A 15,209-nucleotide genomic window follows, 5' to 3' on the forward strand; every position below is an offset into this window, starting at 1 on the left:
TGATAATACATTAATTGAGCACTGGTGATCCTTGTAACTGCCTAGAACAGACAATACTATAATGAATAAAGCACTGAAATTGAAAAAAACAAAACAAAACTCAAAACCACTGTTATTGAGTCAATTACAAATTGAGGAAACCCTATAGGATAGAGTAAATCTGCCCCTTTGGGATGCTGAGGCTGTAAAACCATACGCGATCAGAAAGCCTCATCTTTCTCCTACAGAGCAACTAGTACGTTCAAACTGCCAACCTCATGGTTAGCAGGTCAGCAGGTAATCCACTATGCCACCAGGGCTCCATTTTTTGGGGTCTCACTATAAAATTCAAACTTTGAGGTACTTCTGAGAAACCTAATAGCTGCTAACAACAACCGAGAGATGCTTTTACATGTCAGAGCCAACACTGGGATCTGAAACGACTGATCTGTACGTGGGCAGACGCAGGAGCAACTGCCCACAAGTGCTGCTGACGGCCACCAGTTCAAGACCGTTTAGGGAGTTTCCCGTAGGTCACAGTCATGGCATCGCCATTAGTAACAGCAGATTTGGAAGAAGGCTCATTAACAACCTTCAATATGCAGATGATACAGCTTGCTTGCTGAAAGCAAGGAGGACTTGAAACACTTGCTGATGAAGGGCCGCCAGCTTCACACTGGATTACAAATCAGTGTCAAGAAAAACCAATATCCCCACAACTGGGCCAATAGGTAACATCATGATGAACGGAAAAGGCTGACGTTGTCAAGGATTTCAGCTTGCTTGGATACAAAATCAGTGTTCCTGGAAGCAGCAGTGAAGACATCAAAAGACTTGTTGCATTAGGCAAATCTGTGCAAAAACCCTCTTGGGAATATTGAAAAAGAAGGAGGTGACTTTGATAAGACTTTATGATAGTCTCTGCGGGAGAAAGTGAAAGTCTTTCACTTGGGTGTGGCTCACCCGAGTCATGATATTTTCAGTAGTCTGATAAGCATGTGTAGGTTGGACACTGAGTAAGGAAGACCGAAGAAGACTTGATGCAGTTGAATTATGGTGCTCATGAAGAATATTGAAATTACCGTGGACAGCCAAAAGAACACACAAATCTCTCTTGGAAGAAGTACAGCTAGAATGCTCCTTAGGAGTGAGGATGGCGAGACTGCTTACATATTTATACATGTTATCAGGAGAGACCAGTCCCTGAAAAATGACATCATACTTGGTTAAGGGAGGGGCAGCAAAGAGGAGAAAGACCCTTGACAAGATGGAGTGACACAGGTGCTGCAATGGGCTCAATCAAGCACAGGTACAGGGCCAGGCAACGTTCATGCTGTTGTACATAGGGTCACTATGAGTCCGAACGGCTGTTACCGCAGCTAACAACAACGTTAGAAATAATAAGTAGCTAATTTGTGGTCAAATCACATAGAGGTCTCTGGCTCTCTCCAGAAAGTTGCATTTATTTCAGGTTTTTAATCCGTTTTTTGTTTTACTGAATGGGGGTAAAATCTGCCCATTAGATAATGCAGTAGAACTACTAAGAGATTCTGGTTAGTACTCAAATACCTTGAAATGTAATTGGCTCTTGTATTCCCAGGGGAGTAACAAGTCTGATATCTTATGGGAGTTCACTGGAGTGTGCTAATGGAAATATAGAATTGAATTGGGGATGGTAGGTCAGTAGCTGGCTTGAGAGGAAGATAGCGAGTTTCATTTTTAGGAATTTTGAGTGGGATGTGAATGGATCATCAAAAAAATTTTCCCGATCTATGTCATGCACTATGTATTGACAGGGAGAGAGAGAGAGAAAGAGAAAGGCTCACTCCTCAGTCCCTTGCTCTTTTTCCTTACTTCCTAGCTAGTTGCCTGTGAGGAGATTTCTACTCCTTGTTGTCTCTGTGTGTCAGAGTTGAAGTGTGTTTCTGATCGTTTTCAATGGTTGATTATTCAGAAAGAGATTGCAAAGGCATTCTTCCAAGTTTTCTCTGGGTGGACTTGAACCTTTAACCTTTGAGATAGTAGGGAGTCAATGAACCCTTTGCACTACCGTCGGTTCTCTGGATCTCAGATTGCGTCTCTGTGTGCGTGCTGCTAGCAGTCCCGCCCCTCTTCTTCCTGCATAATCCTATGCATACTGAGTGTTTCCTTCTTGGAAATTCTCACCCAGGAGCCCACAAACCAAATACAGAAGGGTCCCTGGATTGCTGCAAAAGTGGAAACCCATGGACAGCTCCATTAAAACAGAAAAAATTATTAAAACCTTTGTTACCTGCAAGTTTCACGCATTTTCAATATAGATAAAATATGTTCTCAGGTAAAACAAAAATGACCAAATCTCATGGGACATAACTAAGCAAATGTTCTGGCAGCCCAGAGAGACGGAGGAACAAAAGAGAACAAAATTGAATAACGTCCTTATAAACTTACATTTCATATTTTGCAAAGGCTTCCTGTGATGTTACAATGGCAGGTGAGTACTCAGTACTTGTTCATGATAACATGATCCAGGTCTCCCCCCCGCCCCACCTTTGGTCAGAAGGCCTGAAGCTTAAGGCATAGGGAGTTCATTTTCAGCAGAGAAAGGGGAGTCTGAGATGCAATGTGGCTGTGATGTCCCCATTTAGCATTTATAGCAGTTTTTATTGTGGGAAAAGGCAAGATGGGAGTTCATCCAATTTAAATATCATTATCTACTCTGTAGTTATTACAGATATTGTAAAACTGTATGAAAAGAAATCAGTTATAACTTATTCTGGAAGGTAGGCATCTATTCAATATTCAAATACCTCAGCTTGACAAAGAATTATCATCACATATGGTGCTTCTGGGTGGTCTCTTGAGTGCCTCAATCTAACTCGGGAGGCCCATTCCTAACATTATCAGTGCCAGATTTTCTGAACTGGGAAAAGTTGAGGATTTAAATACTTATTTTTTAAGGTCTCAGGAAGTATTAGGTGATGACTTTACAATTAAAATGTCATGACAAGACACATGTGTCAACAGTGGCTAAGGAAAAAGAAATAAAAAGGGGTCCTGGAAACAGACATTGGATATAAATGACTGACACTGAATATAAATGGACATATGTGAATATAATATACTTGGCGCTGTTTCTCATTTCTCCCTTAGATTGTTGTTGCCGGGGGCTGTCCAGTGAGTTCGCACTCACATCAACCTTATGTACAACAGAACGAAATACTGTCCTGCCCTGTGTATATGGTGGTTAAGTCTGAGCCCATTGCTGCAGCCAATCTGTCCTACTATCTCATTGAAGGCGTTTGTTTGTTTGCTTGCTTACCCTTCCCTTTACCAAGCATGATGTCCTTCTCCAGGGACTGGTCTCTTCTGACAACATGTCCAAAGTAAGTGAGGTGAAGTCTCGCCAGCATTGTTCATTCTTCTAGAAGTCCGTAGTATAATTAACATTCTTCAGCAATCATCTAATAAAATGCATACATTCTTCTTGAGTCTTTCTTATTCATCAGCCAGCTTTCACATGAACATATGATGACTGGCCACACCACGGCTGAGTCAGGCACAGCTCAGTCCTCAGAATGAGAAATGTTAACACTGGAAAGAGGTCTTCTGCAGCAGATCTGTCCAATGCAATGTGTGCTTTGACTTCTTGACTGCTGAGCCCATTGTAGATCCAAGAAGGAAATCCCTGACAAGACCAACAAGGTCTCTGTTTATCCTGATGTTTGCGATTGGTCCAGAGGTGAGGAGTTTTGTTTTATGGTAAAGTAAAATCCATATTGAAGGCTGGAGTCTTTGATCTTCATCAATATAGCTATTACGCATCATGATCTGTCAATGATTATGCAAGACTTCTCAAGTGGTTTCTTGCAGCAAATCGTTGGGTATTTTTAACCTGACGTGTTAAAGAGTCAAACAAAGTCTGACTGGCTTGTGATAGGATAAGTTGGTTAATACAAAGTTGGTGTTAGTTTTACAGATCAAGTATCTTTTTCAAGAAATGATGGTTTCTAAAAAATTATCTGCAAGTTAGCCATACTGCTTCCTTAAATATTCTAACATCAGTGCCTCCTTAATAGCAGTAGTGTCAAATATGTTTTAGCTATTTTTAAAAAGTTGCGAAGAAGTGATTTTAATTAAAACATCCTTTGCATTGATATGACAAATATGTTTGCTGCAGCATGTGGCTGTTCAAGCTGCCAAGCTTGTAATATTTTGGACTATTCCTTTATTCATATTTCAAAGGAGAAATGTAAATCTGGCAGTGTTAGTTGCACCCTAAGGACAATGGAGGAAGCTCACCATGATGTTTTTATGGATGAAACCCCTCCGGTATCGAGCTGGTTTTAGATGTGGATACTCTTCAGTGCTGGTGATTTTAATATTCCAAACCTTCTTCCAAGCCTCATAAAGCTGAACGTGCACAGGGTAAACACCGGAATGGTGTGGGGACACCGCGTAGCCCATGTCCGTAGGAATGCCATGCTCCTAAGACCAAGCAAACATTAGTTAGAGGCAGTGAAGATTATGTTGATTCTATATTCATTCCAGGATTTTCAGATATACTATAAATTGTTTTAATTCAGATTTGTTTAAATCTGAATTCTTAGTTGCATACAGTCATAAATATTAGCTGTGCAATACTTCATGAAGCCCAGCAGCTAGCCCACCAGCCTTCATATTGATACATTTGTGTGTGAGGGGTGGTAGGTCCAGACCGGGAGCTCTGAAATTACGTTTATGTGATACCGAGTTAGGTTTTTTTTCCAGTTGTTGATGTTATTTGAGGGTGTTGGGATAATTCTGCATTATTATGAATTTCCTTCTCTATTTGTGAAGGTTTATCAATTGATAGACTCCCTTACACATATTAAAACATAGCACAGATATGAATGATGAACCTTGTTTTACAGAAAGAACACTCTCAGTGTCAGTAGCTGACATGCATTTTTGTCTTCTGAAAGCTTTACGTAATTTTTCCCCCGTTGGTATTTTTCAATTACTTTCAAGTCCTAAACTTCCCCTCAAATAGCTCCATTTGAATTCGTCATGGCCTTTCTTCCCACCAAAGAGCAATTTCACATAAGAGGACCACAGTATCAGGCTGCTAAACGGATTAGATTGTAGAACTAGGCTGCAAACTTCCAGGGAGATAGTGGAAGACGTACGGCTGGCTTATTTTTCAACCTAAATAAGCACAGGAGAGGAAGGGAGTATGTGAAGCGCCTGAATCCACAAGGCAAGTGGGCTGCATGACGTTTGCCGTGTACTGAATGAACTGTTAAGATTCCTTCACCTGACAAAGTAAAAGACACTAAAAATTTAGTCCCAACTTACTCAGAAAGCTTTACATCACCCATCCTCCTTTGTATGATTTTCCTCATATGTTTGCTGTACAATGTACACATTGCCCCACCCCACACACACCCCTTCAGTTGGAATGGCTCTTTCATCTGGTAATTGCTGTTTATTGTTTACAATTCAGATCAGCTAGCTGTAGCTGTGGTTGAGTATTCTAGCAATGGGAGCCACCATGGTGGTGATGGGAGAAAGAGTGCAGGTGGTGTGAGAGGTGGACGGAGCAGTCTGTTGCTGATGGCTGAGAAGAAACCATGATGCTCTTCAGTTTCCGTGCTGCCATTGTGGACATTGCTACAACTGTGCAATTATTATATTACTTAGAATTTCACAAAGGATCATGAACCAATACCTAATCTGTGCTGGAAAAATGATGGTTTAGATTCCCTGGGGTGGTCTGAAAACAAGGGTGCAGGAAGGAATAAGAGATCTCATGAAAGAAACTAAATGTCAAGTCCAGAAACTGAACAGAAAGAAATGAATAATTGCAGAGTAGCTTTGTTGGAAGAGTACGGGAAGAAGCCTGGGTGAAATTCACCCAGGGAAATAATCACATTATAAAATTCAAATACCTCTAAACTTTGCAAGGAAGTATATGAATAGATATTAATGTGTGTACCATTTGTTAGCCTTTGACTAGGAGGAGGTTTATTCTCCCTAAGTCTCATGTCTTGCTCTAAAAAATGTGCTTGCCTTGAAGGGGCTTGGGGATACTTAAATAATACATGCATTTACCATAATTCTTGAAATATGATACATATTCAATAAACGTAATTCAGTAATGCTGCCATTACCACCCTGACTCCACTGCCTTTCTGCGTTATAATCCTATCACCCAAATATAAAGTGGAAATTACAAAAGTACTAGCATTTGTTTTCACTCTCCGAGATAGCATGCTTGTTTTCTCTATTGCAGTACAGATTTTTCAGTTTCTCTTGAGATAACCGTGACTTCTACCCCACGACTTCATCCTGGGCCTGTTCCCCTCCTGATCTCTCCAAACCCCGTGTATTGGCGCAGTGGCAGCTAACGATTACATCACTTTTGAGGAAGAAAGTAGAACATAGTAGGCATTTATTGCTTTAAAAAGTTAATTCTCATTATCATCACTTCTTGAGAATATCGTCTTAGATCCAGAAGCTCTGTAATCTATGTTAGCACCTTCAGTGGAGGACAAGAACTGAAACGATAAGAATACAGTTATAAACATATGCTCTATAACACAGACTATATGTTTATAGAGTATGTAAGTATATATGACACATAGTATAAATCTACACTATAAAACGTATGTCAAATACTTAGAAGATGGTGGGATGAGTTAGTTCTCACAACGGGACTCTTCCTCTCTACCTCCCAGCCTCATGAGATCTGGTCTTTCCCCAGAGGTCGTTCTTCTTAGGAAATAGCATCAGCAACCAAACACCTGCTGTGTAGGAAAGATAGCTGCCATTCGTGACACCTTTGAAGCCTCTTTCTAGATTCTAGCAAGCCAATTCCAGCGCTTGGGGGAACCCCAGATTCTCAGAGTAAAACTTCTCCATAGTTTCAGAAACAAATCTTCGCCCTGGTCTCCCCACGTTTGAGTAAGTCCACACAGGCGACCTTCAGGCTAGTGTGAAGCATAACTCCGTGCCACTGTGGGTTCTTCCTGCAGTCTTTCCTAAATCCAGTCTATCATCATGTGCTATACATTGCATTTCCAGTTTCTCAATTAATCTATCCACTCTTCTCCGGTTGTATCATCATCGGCCCAGTCCAGTCAGTGTTCTTATTCCACGGGCTCTGGCTCAGACACCTAACTATTCTCTTCATTTCTCCTCCTTGCTTTTTTCTGAACCATTAAAGTAATATTTAAAAGACACAAATATGGCCATGCGGTTTCCTATTAAAAATCCTTCAATGGCTCCCCCGTACACTTGAGACAAAATACAAAATTCAAAGCCTGGCCCCAACTCTGCGTGCAGTGACCCTTAATTCTTTCTCTCTCCAGTCTCCTTTTGTACCACTCCCCACTGTTTATTAGCCACATCTACTTTTTCCTTGAATGCCCCAAGCGCTTTAGAGCCTACCTCAGAGCCCTACCATGTGTTGCCTGGAACATTATTATACTAATTCTTATGCCTTTTAAAGATAATTTATTCCATGCTTTCATTAACAACATCAAAATGAAATTAAATCCCCATTAAGCTTCTCTTAGGAGCCTCTAATTATCTTTCATAGTACACAGTGCAATTTGTAAGCACATATCTCTGAATCATTTCTTAATGTCTCTCCTCTTTACTAAACAATAAACTCCATAAGCGTTGGTCATGGTTCTGTTTTATGAACTACCAAATGCCCAGAAGCCACCTGGGTACTACATATGGCTTGTGCTGTACTACTTATGGAAAGGTTGGTAGGTCAAGTCCACACAGCAGACTGTGAAAGAAAGTCTTAGTGATCTGTTTCGGCAAAGTCTGTACTCTGTGAAGCATTTACCATGATCACATGCGTTTGCCATGAGTCAGAATCAACTCGATGATGGTGGGCATATGCCTAGTGTCTCCCCAAGAACCAATACTCGCCACATATTCGTGAATGACTACATGAACTGACTATGCCCACTTACTCTAATTTTACTTTCTGGATTACCTCAACCAAACTTTAGGTGCAGCTACTGAATGGACGTAAGTAACTGATAGAGACATTTTATGTCTAGGTAAGTAACACTTGAAAATAGTCTGAGAGTTTAAGTAAAAATGATTATCCAAGTGCAAAACTGACAAAATGGAGTTGCTATTTACTATAAGCTTACATATTTAGATAATGTGGTATAGAATTAAAATCTGTAACTTTTTGGGGGGTAAAAATTGCACTTAAATATTACCAAATCATGTAAAGACAATTTTATCCTGAAATATTAATGCTGCATTCATTCAAAAAATTATCTCCAAGACTAAAAGAAAACCTGCAAAATGTAATATTCAGATATTTGAGCAACACAGCCAGCTTTACTACAGAAAAAATTAATGATTATTTTTGTTCCATTTTTTGTTTAAACTCTTGCTAGCCACTAAGGATGGTACTAGTTGTAGTTATTCGGTGCTGCTGTAAAGACATACCACAAGTAGAAAACTTTACAAACATGGATTTCTTCACTCACAGGATCGGAAGGTAGAGTCTGAATGCGGAGTGCGGACTCCAGGGGAAGACCTCTGCCTTCGGTCAGCTGCAGAGGAGGGCTTTGGCACCTGTAAGCATCTGCGAGCTTCGGATCCCTAGGAGCTCTCCATATGCCTCGGCATTAATCTTCTCTTAGGTCTAAGAGGGTTCCAGACCAGAGGCCCTGGGTGTAAATGATACTCTGCTCCCATCTCTTCTTTCTGGGGTGAAATAAGTACCCCTGCTCTGCTTGTTTCTCTATTTTTGTCTCTTATAAGTAAAAGATATTATAGATATTATAGGCCACATCCCGGAAACTCCCCCAACCCCTTGTATTATGTCAGAGCTATGACTGAGGAAGGACAGTACTTCATACCCTAATCCCCTTTCAACTGATTAACTGATCACATCAGATTGCATTATGGGAAAGGTTGCCTCATGATAATTGCCAAGTGACATCATTATATAACTGCCACACCACTGAGACTCATGGCCCAGCCAAGTTAACACACAATTTGGGAGGACACAGTTCAATCCATATAGCACTTTACTTTTAATGTTTGTCTCTATTTTAATCTTCCTAAATGCAAAACCTTTCTAATTTCTATTAATAACTAGAAGACTTGGCCTATTTCCATAATTCTAAGACTGCCAGTTTTCAAACAATGTAATTATAAGAAGAAAACCTACAATGATAGGAAGCAAGCACATATCTGTATTGTACAGGGAGGGAAAAATCTAAAAGCATTAGAACATAATTTGGGAATACTTTCAAGTGCCTTTAACTGCTATTCATTTCCGTTGGAATGGACCATTTACCCAGCATATGAAAGTTCATAACTTGGTTAACTGTCTCAGAGAATTGAGAATTTAACTTTACAATGCACAATGGTTTCAAATGGCATTTTCTCTGTTTTTACATATAGTAGTATATTTTGGAGTTGTTTCTAGGGAAAAAAATGCTTTGATTGTTAAAGTGACTTCCTTTTAGAAGCTATAGTTATTAGATGTTATTTCACATAGACAATAATACATTTCTCCAGACAATACAAGTAAAGGCTGCATGCTTAGGGAATGAAATTAGAACCTTTTAACATAATGGACACATGCAGACATACACGAATAGTATTAGGAAGAAAACACATTTATGAAACTCTTCCCTTGTATACTATTAGCAATTTGAAATTTATAAAAACATTTTGTTCTAAGGTTAAATTCCGATGGGCCCCACACAAACGCCAGCTTGTGAGAGTGAGTCCTGCAGTAGCCGCAGGGACTGGGTGAAAGTTCGGAACTGCAGCAATGACTGGAAGAAGCTCCACTCTCTCTAAAGTGGATCCACCCAGCACAGAGCTAATGCAAGACCAGCAGTGTTCAAGTCCATGCTGCAAAGGGGTGGCCGGGAGTCTCACTCAGGCTTGACAGTAATGCACAACTCTTCAAAGAAAGCTGGCTCCTTTCTTCCCCAGAACAAAACCCAACAAATTAAGTTTTTTCTCTAGGTTAAGGAAAGAAAGTTTGGAATTGCATGCAGAGAATGTTAAATATTAGAAAATTCTCTTGGTGATAAATGATGATGTATTTCTGGTATAGCCTGAAACAAAACAAAATATCTTCAAAGATTAATTACCTCGGCATAAGAATCTCATTTTCTATCCACCACCCCCCACGCCGCAAGTGTGAAATAAAGAGATTGTGCAATTTACTACCAAAGGTCAAATGTAAAATGCTATGATTCTTTGACACAATCTATGTGGTTCTACGAGTGATCTTATATTGTTGCTGAAAATAATGCTAAATGTAAATGTTTATAAATACACCATCAATATAATTTTAAAGTGTACAATTTTCTTACAATTAAAACAATGACCTAATTGTGATGGAGATATTTATGTTATATTTTATACAAATTATAATTTACATGAGCTATATAAATATACAGAAGTTTGTATAAAACAATATAATCTTTTTGAAATATAATCTTAAAGTATACAATCCTCTATATAATTAAGAAAATAACAACCTTTTAAGTTGTGATAGAGCTATTTATGTAAATTTGATTAAATCTTATTTATAACTTACATATATAACTTACATGTCTGTTTGTCAGCCCATATGTTAGGCACTAGCTCTGACACCATGTTGTTTTTAACAGACTTGGTGAAAGGGTTTAAAGTCATCCTCTACTGGCAGTGTGTTTTTTTATTGATAAATGTGCTCCTTTCAATGTGAGATTCTTCCAATTTCCTCACTTTAATGGACAATCCTTAGTGATACTAGCTCTTTTTCTTTTTCTTCCAAGCATGTATAGATTCCCTCTGTGATATAATTATAAATATACCCATTTTACTATGCCAATTCCAGGTTTGGAATTGAGCTTGTTAAACACCCACTTACACGTACGTATGCAGGAAGTCATATTGTCATTTTTTTCAAAGTACATCTTAGTTTTTTCTCTTTAGAAATGGGCAAAATAGTTTTCTTTATCCATAATATGTGACTAGGAAAACACTAGGCTAGTTTTTGAAAAGAAACATAGAGATTAATCAGATCCGTTTCTCATTAAGATACACTATCAGAACATTAAAAAAAATAAGAAAACAACAAAAAACAACAGAAAGAATTTAGAAGGAGAATTTGTAAAATAGTCTCTGGTGTTGGCTTTTGTATGGCCAACTCTCAAGACTGAAAACAGAACAAAACAAAACCCACCAAAAGTCCAAAAAACAAAAACACACACACTGCAATTAAGCCAATTCTGTCTCATAGTGGTTCTCAACCTTCCTAAAGCTGTGACCCTTTCATACAGTTCCTCATGTTGTGGTGACCCCCCCAACCATAAAATTATTTGCGTTGCTTTTTCATAACTATAATTTTGCCATTGTTATGAATCCGGTGACTTCTGTGAAAGGGTCACTTGACTCCCAAAGGGGTCGCGACCCACAGGTTGAGAAGCACTGTCCTATAGGGAAGGGTAGAATTGCTCTGCTAATACTTTAACTCTTATGGAGAGTAGAAACGTTCCTCTTTCTCCTGAGGAGCAAATAGTAGTAGGCAAGTGTCAACAGATGGAAGGAGACATTCAATGTAATTTGTCCTAGAGGAAAGTCAGCCGAGAAGGAAGTGCCAAGGCTGAAATTCAGGACTCTGTCTCCGAAGGGGATTTCCTGGGCAAAGAATACAGAAAAAGAGTACGCATCAGTGTCACCAGTTATGCAATAAAACCGACTATTTGGTGAAATGCCAGCACAGTGCCTGATACAAAGTAACTGCATTTAAAAATGATTAAATAGAATTAAAATGCATCAAAAATGGGCCAGCATGGCAAATTCTAGAAATAAAATTGCTGGTTTACTTTTTCTTTCTTTCTTTTAGTCATAATGGATGCTGTGGTGAACAAGTTTCTTCAGTAAAAAGACATTTATCACATAATAATTAAATTCACTTTTCTTTAGTTGGTAGAATCCCACTGAGTTAAAAGAAATTAGATTCTAATTAGATTACTTGAAGATTTTATAGAGGATAAGTAATTCTTATTAGAAATCTTGAAATACTTAGAATACCTTTAAGACCATCTTTAATACTCTATTAGATTCCTATGAGTAAAAAAAATCCTAATATTGGGACCACAGATGTATTTTTTTCCTGGAAAACCTACAATAGTCCCTTCCAAATCTTTGCCCTCAATTGATGACTAAATGCTGCCTTTTAATGAAAAACAGAAGCAATTGGAGAGGATGTTTCCTGTTATCACAAGGCTCTACCAATATGTGTAACCGACTCCTATCATTCCGGTATCATTTTCTCTAACTCCATAAATTTTCCATGGCCATCACCATCTTGTCGTTGACCTTGTTCTACAAACTCACTTTCATCTTTACCCAGGATATGTTCCAAAGTTCATCATGACAATCATGCTTTCAGCCCCAAACCATCACTTCTCTTACTCATATTTCTATTTGTCATTCTTCTCTGGCAACAACACATAGCTAGTTTCACTTTAAATACCAGATTATCAATATTGAATATTTTTTAGTGTGTCCAGAAATCTAACTCTCTATCCTTAATTTGTTTGCTTTCCTGCTACCCGGCACTGCGATTTCATAATTCTGCTCTCTGAAAAACTTACAACAACCCCTTCCCCAACTTTGCCCTCGCTGGATGAGTGTTGCTTTTCAATGAGAAAAGAGAATCAATTACCGTGCTATCCACCAATCTTCCTGTAACTGAGTTCACAACACTGTTGCTGACATCTGTGCTGTGGGAACCTTGGCCATGCACCAACCTAGGGATCATCCCTCCACAACCCACTCTTGTCACATAGATTCTCACTCATAGTGACCCTCCAGCGCAGAGTAGGCTATATATATTTACGGTAGCCAACTGCCACTTCTTTCTCCTGAAGAGTGGCTGATAGGTTCTAAATGTTTACGTTTTTGTTTACCAACCAAGCTCTTTTACCACAGTGCCACCAACACTCCGAATTCCTTTATAAACTCAACAAGACTCAAACTCCCTGTCATTGAGTCAATGGTGACTCATGACAATCCTGTAGGAGAGCAAGTGGTTTCATGAACTGTGACTCATAAGGGGAGTAGAAAGTCCCCTCTTTCTCCGGCGGAGCTGCTGGTCTTTGGGATAGCATCCCAACTTGAAACCACTGGCCCACCAGGGCTTCCTTTATCAAGGCACCAAATTCCATTCCCTCTGCTGACTCAAAAAATGACTTTCAGCAATTCCCCTTTGTCGCTCCTTCTTAAAAGTTTTCTCTGTTCTACTGGAGCATTCCTTAAAAAGATCCCAATATGACTTTTGTCTTATAAAACCAATAACCCAATAGTGACCACAGCAAAAGTCTTTTCTTGGTGCCTCTGTTCCAATTCACATACTACCTCAACTTATAACAATTGAATGCTTTAAAGAACTAAAATAAAATTTAGTAGGCTAAATGCATTAAGAAATCCCATAAACATAATTTGAATCACGAGGTGTCAAAGGGATCAGGCAACATCAGAACTAAAAATCTTATCATTGTGAATGATGGGGGGAGTGCGGAGTAGAGACCCAAAGCTCATTTGTGACATCCCCTTACAGAAGGGTCTTGGGGAGGAGACGAGCCAGTCAGGGTGCAATGTAGCAATGATGAAACACAACTTTCCTCTAGTTCCCAAATGCTTTCTCCCCGCCCCACTATCATGATCCCAATTCTACCTTAAAAATCTGGCTAGACCACAGGTTGTACACTGGTACAGATAGGAACTGGAAACACAGGGAATCCAGGGCGGATGATCCCTCCAGGACCAGTGGTGTGCGTGGCGATACTGGGAGGGTGGAAGGAGGGTGGGTTGGAAAGGGGGAACCGATTACAAAGATCTACATGTGACCTCCTCCCTGGGGGACAGACAACAGAAAATTGGGTGAAGGGAGATGTCAGACAGGGCCAGATGTGACAAAATAATAATTTATAAATTATCAAGGGTTCATGAGGGAGGGTGGAACGGGGAGGGAGGGCTGAAAATGAGAAGCTGATGCCAGGGGCTTAGGTGGAGAGCAAATGTTTTGGATATGATGAAGGCAATGGATGTACAAATGTGCTTTACACAATTTATGTGTGTATGGATTGTGATAAGAGTTGTATGAGCCCCTAATAAAATGATTAAAAAATAAAATAAAATCTCAAAAATACCACCACAGTTTGAAGGCAGCAGTCAACGCTATAGCAGCTTTGCATACTGGGCTTTCTCTTCGTTTTCACTTACAGCCTCAAAGGACTTATTTGGGGGAAAGTTTGACGGATTTGGTTCCCAGATTTTCCCAAGAATTACGCCACTTCTATTGAGCAAGTTTCCATTTCGTAGAGCATGTTGTTCTCCTGTGTTGAAGAGCCCTTCAGCATTTCTGGCGTCGACATATCTCTGTTGAGTGTCTCCTAAGTAAGCACACAGTTAAAAGGTATGCTTGCCTGAGAATACTCAGGAGAATGATGTAAACACTTCTACTTTGCACGGGTCACTTTCATAGTTTCTGAATGTTTAGAACCTTTTCCAAACACAAGAAAGAGGTCGTAGAAATGTAACAGAAAATGAATTGATGAGTTTGCATTTGTTTTTCTGCAGGAAAAGGAAACCGAAAAGTAACTGAAGACTCAGTGTGCGAGTGGAGGCCTTATGTTGATGCAGGTTTTACAGAGTCTGGGAGGATGCATTTTATGCATCTCTGGGGGTCCCTGAGAGGTAGTAAAGGTATGCACAATCAGGGACAGGGTAAACTTTCCAATGTACTTGAAAACCCACTTAACGTTCTGAAAATATACAAGGCTGATTAAACAAGGAATCCTTTGGTCTGCATAGCATCCATTTTAATTGAAGTTTAATATTCTTGCAAGAATAGAAAAGTTGATATCAATCTTTATTTGTTGTAGCTCTTGCCCCTCCTCCGGCATTTAGAATAGCCACTAGGACCATCATGCTTGCAAAGCTGGTTGCATAAACACAAGCAATTACATAAATTATATAAATAGCTATCTAAAAGAGTAAAACATTATGAAAAATCAGATTTTAATAACATGAATTCGTTTTTTAACATGCAATCCTTTGGGAACGTAATAACATCCTGACTATTAACTTTGCAAAACATCAATCAATAATTGTGTTAAGAACATGGTGACTTTCAATTATAAACTCCATGGCGGTAACCACAGGGTTCGGAGCCTGCGAATTGGTGCTCATGCTGAACCTGTGCAGGGATC

The 15,209-nt window shown here is 39.4% G+C and overlaps 1 protein-coding gene across 1 annotated transcript in view; it reads right to left on the minus strand.

Annotated features, from left to right (window-relative positions):
• NDST3 (N-deacetylase and N-sulfotransferase 3) overlaps positions 1 to 15,209 on the minus strand; it is a 135,094-nt gene that overhangs the window by 108,215 nt on the left and 11,670 nt on the right. Inside the window, exon 3 of the mRNA XM_045295843.1 lies at positions 4,261 to 4,446. Within this exon, the coding sequence (XP_045151778.1) occupies positions 4,261 to 4,446 (186 nt within the window). The remainder of the gene's footprint in view (positions 1 to 4,260; positions 4,447 to 15,209) is intronic.

The sequence above is a fragment of the Echinops telfairi genome, unplaced genomic scaffold (assembly GCF_000313985.2).
Source record: "Echinops telfairi isolate 266 unplaced genomic scaffold, ASM31398v2 ScPeMD7_5927;HRSCAF=6808, whole genome shotgun sequence".
In the NCBI taxonomy this organism is placed as follows: domain Eukaryota; kingdom Metazoa; phylum Chordata; class Mammalia; order Afrosoricida; family Tenrecidae; genus Echinops; species Echinops telfairi.